This window comes from Penicillium coprophilum (genome assembly GCF_028826855.1).
Source record: "Penicillium coprophilum strain IBT 35676 chromosome Unknown utg000002l_segment0_segment1, whole genome shotgun sequence".
Taxonomy (NCBI): Eukaryota; Fungi; Ascomycota; class Eurotiomycetes; order Eurotiales; family Aspergillaceae; genus Penicillium; species Penicillium coprophilum.
The window spans coordinates 481475-498382 of record NW_026622722.1 but is presented as its reverse complement, the minus strand read 5'-3'; the positions used below and the strand labels follow the sequence as shown (position 1 = coordinate 498382).

The 16908-nt window shown below is 49.6% G+C and overlaps 6 protein-coding genes across 6 annotated transcripts; 4 read left to right on the top strand and 2 right to left on the bottom strand.

Moving 5' to 3' along the window:
* Positions 1 to 107: 107 nt before the first annotated feature.
* Positions 108 to 1901, bottom strand: prm1 (pheromone-regulated protein PRM1; the record flags this gene model as incomplete). Its single annotated transcript, XM_056673385.1, has 1 exon — positions 108 to 1901. The coding sequence occupies one exon, from the start codon at positions 1899 to 1901 to the stop codon at positions 108 to 110; it is 1794 nt and encodes a 597-aa protein (XP_056533910.1).
* Positions 1902 to 4970: 3069 nt separating this feature from the next.
* On the top strand, positions 4971 to 8372 carry N7500_002238 (uncharacterized protein; the record flags this gene model as incomplete). The annotated part of the gene is made up of 6 exons (XM_056673384.1): positions 4971 to 5729; positions 5779 to 6531; positions 6560 to 6653; positions 6708 to 6761; positions 6848 to 7744; positions 7891 to 8372. 6 exons carry the CDS (start codon positions 4971 to 4973, stop codon positions 8370 to 8372), a joined length of 3039 nt encoding a protein of 1012 aa, XP_056533909.1.
* A 475-nt stretch (positions 8373 to 8847) lies between these two features.
* N7500_002237 (kynurenine--oxoglutarate transaminase) lies at positions 8848 to 10716 on the bottom strand (the record flags this gene model as incomplete). Its single annotated transcript, XM_056673383.1, has 9 exons — positions 8848 to 9138; positions 9214 to 9637; positions 9695 to 9708; positions 9760 to 9913; positions 9971 to 10043; positions 10109 to 10214; positions 10269 to 10353; positions 10419 to 10487; positions 10541 to 10716. 9 exons carry the CDS (start codon positions 10714 to 10716, stop codon positions 8848 to 8850), a joined length of 1392 nt encoding a protein of 463 aa, XP_056533908.1.
* A 372-nt stretch (positions 10717 to 11088) lies between these two features.
* Positions 11089 to 12705, top strand: N7500_002236 (ssDNA-dependent ATPase MGS1; the record flags this gene model as incomplete). The annotated part of the gene is made up of 1 exon (XM_056673382.1): positions 11089 to 12705. The coding sequence occupies one exon, from the start codon at positions 11089 to 11091 to the stop codon at positions 12703 to 12705; it is 1617 nt and encodes a 538-aa protein (XP_056533907.1).
* Positions 12706 to 13174: 469 nt separating this feature from the next.
* N7500_002235 (uncharacterized protein) lies at positions 13175 to 15251 on the top strand (the record flags this gene model as incomplete). Its single annotated transcript, XM_056673381.1, has 2 exons — positions 13175 to 13339; positions 13386 to 15251. The coding sequence occupies 2 exons, from the start codon at positions 13175 to 13177 to the stop codon at positions 15249 to 15251; spliced, it is 2031 nt and encodes a 676-aa protein (XP_056533906.1).
* A 409-nt stretch (positions 15252 to 15660) lies between these two features.
* cdc31 (putative cell division control protein Cdc31) lies at positions 15661 to 16583 on the top strand (the record flags this gene model as incomplete). The annotated part of the gene is made up of 2 exons (XM_056673380.1): positions 15661 to 15936; positions 16083 to 16583. 2 exons carry the CDS (start codon positions 15661 to 15663, stop codon positions 16581 to 16583), a joined length of 777 nt encoding a protein of 258 aa, XP_056533905.1.
* Between the last annotated feature and the right edge of the window lie 325 nt (positions 16584 to 16908).

Genomic DNA, 16908 nt, shown 5'->3' with positions numbered 1-16908 from the left:
CCCTGCGAAACCAACCTTCTCATCGCCATACGATGAGGGCTCACTCCGCACAGGCTCGGAGGTTGCTACCGCCGCCGTGTACTGAGGAGCAATGTGCCCATCGCCAGTCATAGTCCTCGGAATGGCAGTAAGTGGAACTTCAGTGAAACCATTCGGATCATGGGCTGGTGGTCCGCCATTCGGCACGGGATCCAGGATATGACCCTGGCCCCCTCGCCGCGGTGCTTCTCGCGACTCCAGAAAAGCATCATGGCGCGAGTGATACCAATCAATGCGATGAACACCCAGAGCAGGAGAATAATGGTGGCGATGATGGCTTCAATGCGCAGGGCTGCTTCGAGTTTCTTGATAACGCTGTTGACGACCTCGGTGATTTTATTGGCTGTTTCGTCGCCTGAGTCGGCGAGAAAACTGTCGGAGGGGTTGGCGCTATCGTTGATGCTGGAGGACGCACCGGCTGAGAAGGTGTCGTTTGGGAGGGTGGGAAGGGAGATGTGTGCATGCTCAGCTACCCAGTTCAGACCCTTTTGGAGTGCCTCGGCTTTGAGGCCGATGAGGCACTCGTACAACTCGTAAACGGGTTCTTGGAGTAGAGTGCCTTTGAAAGTCTCGTTTAGAACGCTGGAGGTGTTGTAGATGAAGAAATTTAAGGTTCCGTTTATGGCCTGGGTGCTGCTGTTGACCCAGCCAAAGACATTGTGGTTTAGGTCAGTGTCGAGATTGATGATGGCTTTGTTGGCGTCGGTGGCCCAATCTGTTGAGGCACTTTCTAGTGCGTCGACGACCTTGTCTGCAAATTCTCCCACTTCGGCACTTAATGCGGGAACAGCTTGCTTCACTGAGTGTAGGAGCAGGTATTGGCACAGACAAGAGAATAGTGCTGCTAGTGCAAGAGCTAGCACGAAAAGAGCAGGGAAGGATGTGGCATAGGCAATGGCCCATCGCACGAGAATCTGTCGGCGGCTGTTGCTGAAGTGGCTTGCTGCCTTGATACCCGCAGCAGCGGTGTATGGTCGTGAAACAATGTAGACGACATCCATTGGATCATGGGCTTCCTTGCGAACCAACTGAGAGCGCTCTTTCATTGAACGCCATCGGCGAATTTCTTGCCACGCGATTGGAATGCACACCAATATAGCAGCAACGATAAGGACAGCAATGAAGATTTTGCGTGCTGTTAGTGCCATCTCGGTAACGCCATCGAAGAAATCGTTGATTCCTTTGTTGTCGTTGCAGAAGGCCAATTGTTTCTTGGCAGGGACAGGGAGAGCAGATCGATCGAAGCTGTAAGCACCCAAAGTCTCATTAACCAAGTCCTTAACTTCTTGGAAAGGCGTTTGAAAGAGAGTCTTGGTGTAATTCTGGATCTCTTTGAAGTTGGGAAGGACGATATTGTCCAGCTTTTCGACTGTGCGGTTGACTGATGATGGAAGAGACAGATTTTCCAGCGTACTGATTGTACTGTTGAGGTTGATTGGGCTAGGATCATCCGAAAACACGCTGGCCACCTTGTTGATTGTCTCGAGAAATGAGTTCAGCTCGTCTTTGTATTTATCAACGGTACTCTCAATGTCACCGCTGATTGTCTTTAGAGTTTTGTTGATCCACTCAGTAGCCTCCTTGATCAATTCAATCCCGGCTCCTACTGTGCCGCGGACAGCCATTGTAATAAGACAGGCGTAGGTAGAGTACATCATATTTATGACAAACCAGAGGATCTCCCCAACGCCTGTGATGGTCATCAACAGCACAGACTTCAGCGCAGAAACGGCTTCATCAACCGAAGAAGCCACAAGCTCGTTGGTGCCTTTGGATAGGTAGTAGGGCATTGAAGCCATCGCACTACCCATGGATTCCACCGACGTGCACGCAGAGAGGGCCTCACGCTTGGCAGATGCCATATTGGATTGCAAATCGCCAACTGCGATCAATACCCGGAAAAGAACAAGTAATAAAAGTATCGTCCATCGATTGATCCATACTTGTGAAAGTCGAGCTCGCAGACCGAGATATGGTGTGAGACCATCTGGATGTAGAGGAATTATCCGCCCGGTGCTTGAATCGTGGGCCCCATAAGGAGGGAGCAATGGAAAGATCGACCTCCCAGATCGAGTAAATACCATTGTGGTTGTTCCTTCCTTCTTCGAAAGTGATAGTGGTTAGATGTCTCGGGTGTGATCTCGTCCAGCGAAGACCAGAATGCTTGGAAGCGTACTTAAATCGAGAAAAAAATATGCAAAGCCTGTATTAACACAGAGGGGGCTTGAAAGAAAATGAAGATAGCAAAGGAAAAAATCCAACCTATAGGGGGGACATGGTATGGTGTATAGGATTTCTTATAGATGTTGAATGAATGGGGAGGTCAATAGATGAATAGATCGGGTGGCGGACTAAGAACAATACAAACAAAATAAAACAAGGGACAATGAAGCGTCAAATATAGCAGCTTGAGACGTCACCTGGAAATTGTCAGACATCCTGGGCGGCAGCAGCATTACAATGGCCCCGATATTGCTCATAAAGAAGCTGCTTAATGGATCTTGGCAACCCCGTATAGTCGAGACAGCCCCAATCAGAATGAACCGTGACCATTTCGAAACAAAGAATATACAAAAATAAAGACTGAAGACAAGGGGTCTGTGCAATGGTTTGTTTCATGAAGCATCTGTGCGTGTCACTGGCTACCGTGAGTGTCAAAAGCGCCGGAGTGGACAAGCTGCCAAATATAGCCTCCATGGGCGCTTAGCCGCCCACGACTGAGAGCCAATAGCGGGAGAGCGACGACTGGTTGATTTAACATCATGCTTGTTCCCGTGTCATGTGAGTAGACGATATGGATGTTGTTTGACCCTACCTTGGGAGTTAGTCTTTATTTGGGCTGTTGCCGCTTAACTCGAATGTGCGAGTCTGTGATTCGATTCACAGACTCGCACATTCGAGTGCAGAGAAAAATTTCCACATATACAATCTTTGTAAATAAAAAGATAAGTGATCATGATGCACTATATTCCATCATGATTGTAGCTTATCTAGCAAGTTCATCGAGGAGTGGGGTGTATAAAAAAACTGCTCTACGCTTATTCGAGTTGTGGTCGCCGGCGTAGAAAGAGACGTATCACGTGATATTCATCGAGTCCGTGCAAAACGTGACCGCACGTGACTGAGCTGCACCCTAACAACTTGCAACAACATGTCTTGAATTGCATGACAAGAAGTCTTGAGGACTCCCAACTAACTCCTTTGGGCATGTTTGTTTTATGATAATTTACGAGTCTCTGAATACTGCACCGGCATTTATATGGTATCATTTCCAATATCTTCCTCAGGTGCATGCTTCAACGTGTGTTTTCTCAAGCTTCTACGTAAATATTGGCATAAAGCAATAACGGTCATAAACATGAGATCAAATTCCTAAGTATATGGCTAAAAGAACATTTGAGACTGCCCAAGAAAAGGCATTGTCCGTCTGATACCCTGTTCTCCTGGTTTCCGAACCTCCACGCCAGTCCTTTCGCTCCGTCGTTTGGTGTAGTTGGCTGGTGAACGGAGGCTGACACCATGGTATATGACTGAGGAGAGACCCGTTTCTGATAGAGATCAATTTTTGTGAAAGGGATAGGATGTCGATATTATGTGAGCTCTGGGTATCTACGTTGGGGTGACAAGCGAGTCGTATTGTTTTAATTTTTCAATTCCACCGTGAGACCGCTTGATCAATACGGCGAGATCGTATCACGTATTGGTCCTTTTGAAATAGAACTCAGCGGAGCCTTCCCGCTCAGAGCACCTTGGTCGAATAATGGTCGGGATGGCAACCGTAGCTTGATAATAATCATGAACTAACTGTAGGATGATTGGTTGGTAGATATCATCCAAATTGCCCCATAAATCGACGCTTCTCTCAATCCATGTGATCAGCCACAACAAGACAGTTCTTGAGAAGAGACACATGCGCGTATCTTTATCTCCGTCACATTCATATGGTCAATCGTAACTTCCCTTGAAGGCTGTGTGGCTGTAGCACGTGCATAATCTGCTTGTCTCTTCCATTGTTGTCGAATATCGAAGCTGTCCCACTTCTTATCTTCGTCTCCTTCCATCTTCATCTCTCCTCACCTTCTTTTCTTTTGAATCTCTTCACCTCCACGCAGACACAGTAACTTTGGTTTGTGCATCACCACATCTTTCATTTCTTTGAATGACCAAAGCCTTTGTATCAAAGAACTTGTTTCATCTCATGGTGCATACCACAGACGCGCGGGTCAAGCTTTGAAGCTCCACACAGTAAGTCATCGCACATGCTCGCACGTTGGGTCATCGATGATGCCCATGGACCTTACCAAGACTATCTCCCAGGACACTCAAAGGCTGTGAGTCTTGACATGCATCACCAGATTCATTTGCCGTGAAGCTATGTCTTGCATGGCTTTATTGACTGATGCATGGTCGAGACAACACACATGCACAACCCTTATGTGAGACCAAAGCTCGCAGCCTTCAGTGTCTTGAAGATCGAATCTTGGCAACTCATTCGTTGCGAAAATAAATCGCCCATCTTGCATTTTACTGACGTTTCCTGCAGCAAGACATTTCTGTCGAAGCCCTCGAGGACAACTTCGGACTGAAGAGATCCCTGTTCCGACCGAGGAGTATTTGGTAAGCTCTTCATGCTTCCCATACAAGGGCCTACCTTACCCATCAGAAAAGTCATTGAGCAGTACAAGACTGCTGGTCACACTTCTTAAAACACATCTAGGCTTTTGCCTATCATCGAGTGAGTCTCTCTTAGACCATGTCATCAAATATTGAAGGACCTTAACTAATACATGGTCAGCTCTGTTCCAACACACGACCGAGAATATCAAATACCTCTTTCTTCTTTCCGCTCAGTAAGTCTCGAATGAAGTAAGTCTCGATGGAGAGTCAATGGCTGATGAGATAAAGTCAACATATCATCATCATCTCACAAAATGGCTCCTATGTTCAGCAAATTTGTTGACGGCGAGATTTCCCCCAAGACTCCCCAACCTGCGCCTGGAGAGGATCACCATCATCCATGCAAAGAGCGTGATACAACCAAAACTCAGCAGCATGCAAAACTTGAAGTTCGGGTGCCAGAGCTGCTCAGTCCTCAGGCAATTCAAACTGAGATGGGGCTTTCCAAAGCAAACACATCCGAAAAGGAAGACATCAAAATGACTCCACCCAGGTTACAGACATGGAACGATGAAAGGACTGGGCTTTCTCTGGGAAATGGACAGCTGAGGATAAGTATCCACGACTGGCGGACCTCTTGGCCGACATTCATCGCGGGAAACAACCCCACTGGTAATCCCAAATGCGATCTTGAGGCTGTCATCACAGAGTCCGATATCATACGTATTGACTTTAAGGTCCCCACCGATTACCCCGGTGGCATGCTGGGGATCCTGAGATCGATCGAAGCACTCTTCATATCCCCAAAACGTGTATCCATGAGCAACATCGAGGCTGGCTCTGTACCAGCTCATCGGGAGTCGAGAAATCCAAAGAAGGACTGCTATTACATCAAATGGACGACCCCGTGGGAGACATCAGGATGCCGAGTGAGCTGGATGAAGGCAGAAGAAAATTCACAAACCATAAAGTTCAAGTTTGTGGGTGCCAGAAATTCGGGACATGAGGAGCAATTAATGGTCACCGTTGATGAGCATGATGAGTTTTATCGAAAGCTCTCCAGCAACGACCCTGTCAGTATACAAACTTCACCAATTTTGGGATTTGACTAAAGTATCACAGAACATTTACGGCAAATGGATGGCACTTCCAGTCCGGATTTGGCTGCGCATTCAATGGCTGGTGGCAAAGACTGGCGACATAGACAACCAATTGTTTGGAGGGTTACCTTTCGATCAAAACCCCTCTCCCTCTACCAAGAGGAATAAAGGCAAGAAGCAATCAAAGAGACTGCCAAAGAGAGCTGAAGAAGGAAATTCAGCGGATGAAAAGTCAAATGCCTCGGTTGTGCCAAGTCCTGAGCCGTCAGTGTTAGGGCAAGAACATACGATGGAGACTATGGGAAGTCAAGAGTCGACAAAGAAAGAGTCAACCCAGCAGGAGCTGACAAAGAAGGTATCTACACTCAGAATTGATACCCAGAAAAGCATCAGAAGGTCAAAGGGCAAAGGGAAGGGCAAGCGCAAGTGCACACCTGGTTTGTCTAGTTCTTCTGGCTGCAACACAGGAAAGAAGGATACAGCCGACTTCACAGATCAACGTGATGACCAGTGTGATTCACTTCCGGGAGTGCAGGACAGTGCTCGACAGGATGTCCCGACTGAGCAGCAACTTGCGGCAGTTGCTGGCCCACAAACAGTCAATGCCTCCCGGCTCCCTACCCCCAATGACTTGACTACCCCATTGTCTTCATCATTCGAGACAGCCCAAACCCATCTCTCCCCCCACACTCCCTTCCCCTCATCCTCACTTTCATGTTTCTTCACACCTATGGATATCCCGTGGAAGAAAGATGAGGATGATGGGGAAAGGGAAGTGAATGCGGATAGAAATGAGCCAGCAGAGATTTCGGATCAGCTGTTTCTCACTCCGCGGGGGGGATGAGATTGGGCTTGGGGGCCCTGTCTCGAACAAGAGGGACGAGGTGCGGTTCTCCGGTAAGTTTTCAGCTCCTTATATCATTGCGGAAGTAGTAGCTAATCATTATTTAGACCCTGAAGAGTACCTTGACGGCCACAAGGCGCAGAAAAAAGCCTTGCGTCGAAGTGAGTCTTTTGACATGGCCAGTCTAGGTACAAAATGATTTTCTCCATATTTTCTGCTTTAAATACATGCTAACTAAAGGTCACAGGGCGATTCAAGGGCCAGGACACCGCATCCTCGTCCCCAATGGCCGACCCTCCATCGTCTCCCCGTGCCTCTTCTAACTTGTCTACCACAGACTCAGCTGGGTTTGGGTCAGATAAACCTAACACAGATGACACCGTCCAGCCAGACGACCAAACTCCAACCGAGTCTAGCCGACATGTCAAGAAGACTGCATACAAGAGGAGGAAGCAGGAAAGACGGAAGCGCAAAAACTTGATGAAGCGTCAGCAAGAGCGCAGTGAGAAGCTCGAGCGCCCCGTCTCCAATGCTTCTTCCCAGGACGATGGTGTGGAAGGTCGTTCTCCGTCTCCACCCGAGTCGTTCGAGGATGATGAACCAACTCCCACAGCCAAGCAGTTCGGCAACATCGGGGCTCCGTCCCCTGAATCGCAGTGGGACTTCGGCAGGATCGCTGTACTTTGCGAGAAGCACGGCTGCCAAGTCCTCTGTGGCTTCGGGGATGGAGTCTCCGTTGTTTGCCCTAAGTGCGGACCGTTTTCTGAGGTCCGCTACTGCGGCAAGGACCACCTGTGGGAGGATGTCAAGATGCATTGGCTGGTTTGTGGGACCCGACCTGTCTACCCGCAGCAGCTCTTGGCCGGTTCGATTCCATACGACGTTCTCGTGGGTCCACCAATGCTTCCCAGCCTTCACCAGTGGGACACCCCTGAGCGCCATCGTCAGGCGGTGTGGTTCAGTTCCGCCCGTGACCGAGGTGACTACTTCGTGTTCGCGGAGTGGGACGACCTGGCGAAGGCTGCGGACGCTCCAGCCAGTCACGTTGGGCTGCGATGTTCATCTCGAATCGCACACATTGTGCGATTTGAGAACGCCGAAGAGAAGGACCGGTTCCGCCGGTGCCTTGCAGTTTGTCTCTTCTGTAAGTTTTATCTCACTTTTAGCTTCTTTACACTTTCACTTGAAGTTTCATTGGACTCTCTCTCTCAGCTTCCTCGCAATTTGATATCATACAACCCTCACCACTCCCTTTTTTCAGATTATATACTGACTCTTATTTTCTTTCAGCGGCGGTTGAACATCCAGCCCTCGTGGACTATCTTTACCGGCTTGTCCGGGACTGGATGCGGGCTCACGACATGTGGGCCAGTGACAAGGACATGGACAGCATGTTGCGCTACCAGATGGGACTCGAGATGGGTAACACCATCGATAAGAGCCGTCTTGGTTTGCGGCATGCTTGTGAGACGGAGTGGGTCGGTGCCAACCGACGCCACTGCGAGGATTCGACCTGCGCGAGCGAGCGTCGCCCCACGTTGCTCGGTAACCAGTGTATGGGGTTGGGCTTCCGGAGAGTGTGCGAATACCTCGAATCCAACTATTGGATTCTGAGGGCGCACCGAGCCACCCATCCTTCGGTGAGCGACGTGGTGGCTCGCACGTGTGGGGGAGGATTTTCGGAGGTCCTTTCAATGGACCGGCGGACCTTCTGCCGTGGCGAAGGTTGGGACGGGGCGGGAACGGGCCCCATGGAGTTGGAGATGCCGTGAAAACGGCTGGCCAGGGTAGGGAGCCGTCCCCTCCCTAGCCCTTTTCTTTGTACCGGGGTCCTGGACCTGGGGTGGCTGGTTTGGAGAGATATTATCAGTGTTCAGTCGGTGGATGCCCTCCAGGTCCGGGATGCCCATTCTTGTATTATGCTTTCGGTGGTGGTGACGGGGTGGAGGGGGATTTGATCGCCCCCTCCGTTGTTTCTATGTAGATAGAAACAAAGACCGTTGTGTGTTTGTGCCTCTGTCCTGCTGTGCCTAGGTAGATGCACTGAGGTGCCGGGAGTTACACAGGAGTAGCAGTACATGAAAATTATGTACTGGTAGATCAATAGTGTAGGGCAATTAGATATATGCAGAAATGGGCTTCTAGGGGATGTGGTTTGCATCTTTATATCCAATTTTCTATCAGCATCGTAAGACTTCTATGCATATCTCGTCACTTCCTACATATAAAATTCCTGCAACTCTTTGTTTACTGGGTGATATACTTCTTCAGCCCTCTCAAGCGCTCCTTGGCAGTCTCAAGAACATCATCGTTCTTGCACACCGCAAAGCGGAGATAATCCTCAGCAATGTGGGCGTTGGAATCAGTGTAGAATTCAGTGGGAGGAATAGCAGCCACGCCAACCTCCTGGATGAGGAACCAGCAGAGCTTGAAATCACGAGGACGGTTAGCAACATGGGGCGGGAATGGATAGTCAGCCGGGAGCTTCACAGCGGCCATATTGACAAGCACAAAGTATCCGCCCTCAGGGTCAGAGTACTGTAGAGGTCAGTGTCAGCAAAATCAATACATGGTAGAGTGAGCTTGACAACGAGGAAGTGGGTCATAACATACCGGGATACCAAGCTCGTCAAAGACCTCGCAGAACCGCTCAATTTTTCCCTTCATTTCTGTTCGGCTCTCGTCCCAGAAGCCCTCCTTTTCTGCCTGCTCGAAAGCAACAGCAGCAGCTTCCTGGAGAGGTGACACACTGCTGTAACAGATACGGGTGTGCGCACCAGCCACGTACTTGATCAGGTGTTCAGGGCCAATGAGGTACCCCACGCGCCAACCAGTGGCGTAGAAGGCCTTGCCGGCTGAGCCCACGGTCAAAGTGCGCTCGTACAGCTCTGGGGACAGGGTAGCAATTCTAGTGTAGGGAACATAGAAGAGACGGTCATAGACTTCATCAGACAAGATGATAAGGTTGTACTTCACACAAAGTTCGCCAATGCGCTCAAGCTCTTCACGTGAGAAGACCTTGCCGACGGGGTTGTGCCTATGAACACATAGTTAGTTGAGACCATTCCCGTCTCTTCAAATCAAAACTGCTTACGGAGAGTTCAGGACCTGATACAATTAGCATAAGTATTCATGAGAACTTTGGAGTCGCAGGCTTACAATCATTTTTGTCTTGGGGTTCATGGCACTTTCGAGCTCCTCAAAGTTAATAGTCCACTCCGATGCAGGAGAGGTTTTGGTGGCACCATCCTTGGGCGGGTGAAGGGGGACATAGCGGATAGTACCGCCGGGCATCTCAATGTTGCTAATATATCTATTCCAGGTGAATTAGTATTCCCTCAAATCCTCTTGCAAATTCAGCACTTCTTACTGATCAAAGAAGGGCTCAAAGATAATGACTTCGTCACCATCCTCGATGAAACCCATGAAGGCACTGAGCATGCCTTTTTTTTTTGTTACTTGTCAGCGCCAAATTTCCAATTCTAGGTACATTATACCGATCTCTCACCTTCATTTGCGCCAGTTGTGATAGAGACCTCGGTTTCGGGGTTCAGCTTCTTGCCAAAGAAGGGCGAGTAAGCATCCGCGATAGCCTGTCTGAGACGGGGTCGGCCCTATATTTTATGAGTATTGGTGTAACCATGCGTAGATTCGTTGACATTCTCTACCTTCGTCGGAGAGTATTGGTTGCATTCCACTCGGTCTAGCGCATCCTTCGCAGCGTCCAGAGCGAACTTGGGAGGGTTATAACCACTGCGCAGAAAATCTGTCAGTTCATTTTCCTTGAAGTGATTTGAGGTCGAATTGTTGTGACTCACAAGAACCCTTGGCCCATGTTCACAATCGGCTGAACTGGCGAAGCTGCCGCAGCTTCGTTGACGATCGACCTTGAATCGCCATTTAGTATGTCTTTCTCAACTTATTTCCCAAAGTCGCATACCAAACATCCTGGCGCTGTCCTGCCACCCGCTTGGCGGGGCGAAAGGGATCGGGTCGCGGAGCTGTCGCCGACATCGCTCTTGCGTAAGTAGGCCGGGGTAATACGGAAAGGGCTGAGAAGAGGTTCCTAGACCTGCAGTTCTGAGATTGAGCAAGGATGTTCCGAGTGGAAATCATGAGCGAACAAAAGGAGAGAGAGGGAATATATGGAGAAAGTTGAATTTCCCCACGGATGGCGTGCTCCGCATTCGGCTCTGTCCCGAGAGGGACTTGGATTGTCGTCGCGCTATTCGGAGGTTATACAGTACATACAGGTACATATGTGTACATATGATAGGTACACATATGTACCTACATATCATTTATCCATGTTGTACGAAGGATCATTAGTAGGCATTTGGTTGTTTGCCCACTTTCAGGCACCAAGGCCTATGACTTACTAATTAACGCGTTCAACGCGTCGCCCCCGACGTTATAATCTTTAGGTTTACCTCACCTTGAAGAACTTTTGAGTAATCTAGTGGATGACCATATCATTCTCTGCTCATCATGGTTCTCTGCCCAATATGCGAGCAATCGGTCCCTCAGTTGAAGATCAATGACCATATTGACTCAGGCTGCCAGAGCTTCATCGAAGAACCGTCCTCCTCTCCAGGGGAATTGTCGTCCTTTCAAAAGGGACCTGTCCCGAGCATGTTCCAAACTCCGTCCGCGCGTAAAGCTTCTGCCCAGTCGAATGCCCCCAAGGAGTCCCCATCGCGTCCCATAACAACCCCGCGCGCTCTCAACGGCAAGCGATCATTTATCGAGGAAGCGGAATCCACACGAGAACAAGATGCGCCAAAGCAAGCAAAGAGTGACTCCAAAGAGCCACAAGCAAAACGTCCAAAGATCAACGCCTTCCACAAAGCAGCACCTCTCGCGGAACGCATGCGACCTAAAACCCTAGAAGAAGTCTGCGGCCAGGAACTTGTCGGACCGAACGGGATCCTTCGCGGACTCATCGAACAGGACCGAGTACCGAGCATGGTACTGTGGGGCAGTGCAGGAACAGGGAAAACAACAATCGCTCGAGTCATTTCGTCGCTGGTGGGCAGCAGATTCGTGGAAATAAACAGTACCAGCAGCGGCGTGGCAGAGTGCAAGAAGATATTCGCCGAGGCGCGCAGTGAACTCGGGCTCACGGGGAGAAAAACAATTATTTTCTGTGACGAAATTCACCGCTTCTCCAAGTCACAACAGGATGTCTTCTTGGGCCCGGTGGAGAGCGGCCAGGTCACGCTCATTGGCGCCACAACGGAAAACCCGTCATTTAAAGTCCAAAATGCGTTGCTCTCACGTTGCCGGACATTTACTCTCGCAAAACTCACCGACGAGGACATCACTGCGATTCTTCATCGTGCTCTCCGAGTTGAAGGCCCGAGTTATTCGCCCTCCGAACTGGTGGACGAGGAGCTGATCCGGTATCTCGCCAGATTCGCCGATGGAGATGCTCGCACTTCGTTAAACCTGTTGGAGTTAGCTATGGATCTGTCAAAACGGCCTGGAATGGACAAGGAGGACCTCAAAAGATCCCTGACCAAGACGCTTGTGTATGACCGTGCTGGGGACCAGCATTATGATACGATCTCCGCTTTTCACAAGTCCATCCGAGGGAGTGACCCAGATGCAGCGCTCTACTACCTTGCTCGCATGATTCAATCCGGTGAAGACCCCTTGTATATCTCTCGGCGGCTGATCGTTGTCGCTTCCGAAGACATTGGCCTGGCGGACAACACCATGCTGTCACTTGCTATAGCCACACATTCAGCCGTTGAGAAGATTGGACTCCCAGAAGCACGAATCAATCTGGCACACGCCACTGTGGCGATGGCGCTATCAAAAAAGAGTACTCGCGCATACCGTGGTTTGAACAACGTCTTTTCCGCCTTGAACGAGCCTGGAATCGCGGGCTTGCCCATTCCTATTCATCTAAGGAATGCTCCAACTAAGCTTATGAAGGAGCTAGGCTATGGTGCAGAGTACAAGTACAATCCAAATTATGTCGACGGCAAGGTCCAGCAGGATTACTTACCAGAGGAACTCCTCGGTCGTACCTTCCTGGAGGACTTGGATCTCGGCACACAGAGAGACCGTGATTTGAACAGTACATATCAAAGGAATTGATTGTTTTGATCACCTACTGTATGTGTCTAGGCCCTAAGATGGAACTATGACATGACAGCGTTCCAAGGCTCATACTTCCACCGTTGGACCCCAGAAACTCCACTAGGCAAACCTTACCTACCACATTACCCGATCTGGAATCGGCCTCCATGGGCCTGGTCGTGCCTTCTTCACCTCAGGTGACATTGTGGCTCACTATGATGTTGAAGGGCTCAGCCAAAGGTTGCGCCAAGCTTTGGCTGAGTTGTTACTAGTCCGATTCAAGTAATCTTGAAGGTTCTCAGTATCTTCTTCCAGCTTTACTTTAGATCAGTCATTCTTTACTTCTCTACCTTGGCAAAGGATCGACAACTTGATCAAGTACAGACATTAGTTTGCTACTAGGCTCTACCTGGAGCCCGTCCTTTCGCTCTTGCTTGACGATCTTTCATCTCGATCACTGCCATTTCTCTCATTTATCATCGAACCCATGATAGCACAAGCTGCTACGCGGCATCAGCCGTCTCCGTTCTCTCATCCAAACCGCGGGCGTAAATACGCACCGAATCCACCGCATATACCGGAGTCTGTCTACCCTGTGAGTTCCATCCATCCCTTATCTGGTCATCATATATCCCGATGCTCTTCGTCCGAGGTTCCCACGTCTTCTGAATTCTTGAGACTGACTTCTGACCTTCTAGTCGACCATATCTTCACTCGCATCAGACATGCCTTATTTTTCTGATTTCAATATCGAACATCCAATGCCACAGACATGGCAACTCTCGTCAATAACACCCATGGCATGTGAGACCCAGCCCATAGATTCAGGCATACTTCAAAAAACCAATGAACCCGACAAAGACCCAATGAAAAGTCAAGCGCAGGAGCTTGGTGTTCTTGGTGGCCCTGTTTGTTTTGATTCAATGAAATTTACCATAATTGAAGACCAACCACAAAGTTCCATATCCCCAACGAGCTCGAACTCTCGACACACGACATGGCCTTCCAGCGCCAAAAATTTCTGGCAATGTCCCATGGCTCAACATGAGCGTGCTCGACGTGGACAAAGCGATGAAACCGAGTCGTCTCTCGGGTCAGTACGTCCGCCGTCTCTCCCTCTCGAAGAGCAGTTTCCCGATGGCTTCGTTTCATGGGATCCAGCAGACCCTGGAAGGTCTGACAAGATCCGTGAAAAAGTCCCCCGTAACAAGGCCGAAATCCAGCAACAGAAAGAAGATATCGCTGCCCTTAAGAAAGCTGGTGGCTCGTGTATGGCTTGCTATCGAGCCAAGAAGAAATGTGGAACCACTACACCATGCTCTCCATGCTCTTCTAAGGGCAATCGAATCTGCTTTCGAAGCTGGGGAGACCTGTGCCTGCTTGGGCCACCTACGGGAAACTCCCTTACGATCCTTGGCTTCCCATCCCAAGAAGCGAAAGATAACCTGCAACGTATGAGTGAGGAAGTTTTCAAACGCATGAATGCATTCAACGCAGTTTTCAATATCCGCGAAACATATGGCGGAGACTGCACTGCATGGCATTGGACAGCAAAGAGGTCCAGCATCACACTATCGAGTAAAGCAGAGTGCCCCGTCCATGATTTCCTTGCTGGCGTTACCAGCGTCCTTCCCCTCGTGGATCTGGTCAAATTCAAAGATCAACACAAACCGAATACGCTCGTTTGGTATGCACTCAAGATTGCCAAATTGTTCATGGCCATTCAAGGCTTGGCGCGAGCTCGAATCCGTACGTCCTGGTTCGAAATCAGCACCGGGCGACTCGTCTCGTTCTATATCTTGATCCTGTCTTTTCGAAAGCTCGCGGAAATGTCTCAGGAGTTTTGCCCTGGTTTGTACGTGGCCCTGTGTGGAAAGGACAAGCAGAACAACAAAAAGAGGCCACGCAAAGAAAGTGAGATCCATCCCGCTTGGGTTGCCGCTGCATTGTATTATCGAGTTGTGTGTGGTCTGCAAGGTCTCCAAACCAACCCGGTCGTTGCGAGGATATTTGGCTCCTCTAGCTACCACCTGGGTGGTGTTCGCGAAAAACTTGAATATATCCTACGCAATGTATCCCCCCGACACGGGGCTACCGGTAAATCTTCCAGTCGAGCGATTCTTGAGGACGGAATTCCCAACTTCCCGTCATCTCCCGATGTCGATATAGCGTTCTGGCTGGGAGTGCCCGATGACCCCGAGCAAATGCAGTCTGCTTTGAGCCGGCACGAGAGTCCATTTTCGCCGCCAGCCACCGAAATGCAAGTATTCTTGGCTGACCATCTCCCTCGGCCTTGGCATGAGGCGAATCATGTTGAGCAGCACAATGAGCACTCGCAATCGGTGACTTCTCAGGATACAGTGATTTCTCAGGAACATAATACCTTTGAGAATATGACCTGTATCGATCAAATTGAGATCATTGGCTCGAATAGTCTATTAACCTTGTTCGGCACCGATAGCATTGATGCATTCAATCCAATGGCTGCGACCTTTGTTGATACAATGCCACTCGATACAATGCCATTCAATGACAATTTCTCGCAATCCCTATACAATTGTTGAAGTCTTTTGCCACATCGAAATTCGCTCACTATTGCTTTTTTCTTCTAAGTGATCCATAGGAGGAACACACGGTCGTTTTGTTGGACAATGTTAGCTACTGGGTAGGAAGTTTTGGATGGGTTGGGTTAAATGTCCAATTGCTTGTGATTAGCACCAGAGGGTGCTGTATCTAGAAGTTCGCTCACTCATACTTCTAGCAATAAAATACAAAGAATTTCCCATAATGTATTTTCGTTGATCGTTATATCTGTAACAAAAGCAAAACAAGTCATTCCCGCGTCCGGCGCGTCTCCAGAATCCTCCCACCGCCAAACACCTCATCTCTCCACATTCTCATGGGCTAGCCCCTCCACTTGATTTAATGCTGACCTCTTCATCCTTCTAATTAAATTTGAACACGCCATTCACTATGGCCTCTGGCCAACCTTTCGCGTCGCGCTCCTACGCCGGCACGAAACTGCCAGAACGCTCCGTCAACCCGAACGCCATGCCATTCAGCGCCTCATCATTCTCACGGCATCGTCTAGGAAATGCCAACCCAGAATTCAACGGCCCCGATGGTCAAAAGCAAATGCAACAGTCCGCGCCCGTGCCTGCCACAAACGCGCAGTCCCATGGCCCAGCGCAGGACGCAAATCCACTGAGCAGACTCACCGAAGAGCAGAGGGAAGAGATCAACGAAGCTGTAAGGGATACCCCAATCTACCAAAACACAACTACAATTCTGCCTCGATTACTATATCCTCCTGCGATCCCCTCTTCCAGCCCCTCCAATCGTGAAGAAAAACACAACATCAAACCCAAACCCCCAGCTAACCCAGCTCCGAAAAGTTCACCCTCTTTGACCTCGACCGCGACCGCCACCTCGACTACCATGAGCTCCGCGTCGCCTTCCGCGCTCTCGGCTTCACCCTCAGTAAACAAGAGCTGATCTCCCTGCTAACGACCTACGGCGTGCCACGTCCACAAGTACAACAACAACAAGCTGCCAGCAACCAGCACGGACAAACCCAGCCCCAAGCCTCAAACAAAGGCCCCGTTTCGAACCCGCAGCACCCGTCCAACTTGCTTATGCCGCTCTCGTCGTTCCAGGCCGTCACGGCGTTGAAGATCCTCGAGCGAGACCCGCGCGACGAGATCCTGCGTGCGTTCGAGCTGTTCGATGAAGGTGCCAAAGGGTTTATTGATCTTGAGGATTTGAGACGTGTTGCTAGGGAGCTGGGCGAGACTGGGCTTGAGGAGGAGGAGCTTAGGGCTATGATTGAGGAGTTTGATCTTGAAGGTGTTGGTGGTGTTACTCGGGAGGCTTTTGTTGGGATTTGTTGGCAATGAGTCTCAGGATGAGAAGGAGGGGGGGATTTATTGGTATTTCTGTCTGGGGCTTAGATACTTCGCTTGGGTCGGATCTGTCATCCCTGGAGACTTGGACTTGACTGAGGGTTGTTGATTGTTTGTGCATGGGGTTCTCCTTGGTGTTGGGATTTGTGTACCTTTCTGTTGTTCTACTCGTATGCTTTTTTTTGGGAGTAAGTGCATCGTTTCTTTGTTTGTCTATCCTGAGTTACATTCGCACATCAAATGGATATTAATTCCTCTATACGACATGTGCATCTACATGCTGCGGTTGCTGAACTTGTAATGTGATATGCGATAGAAT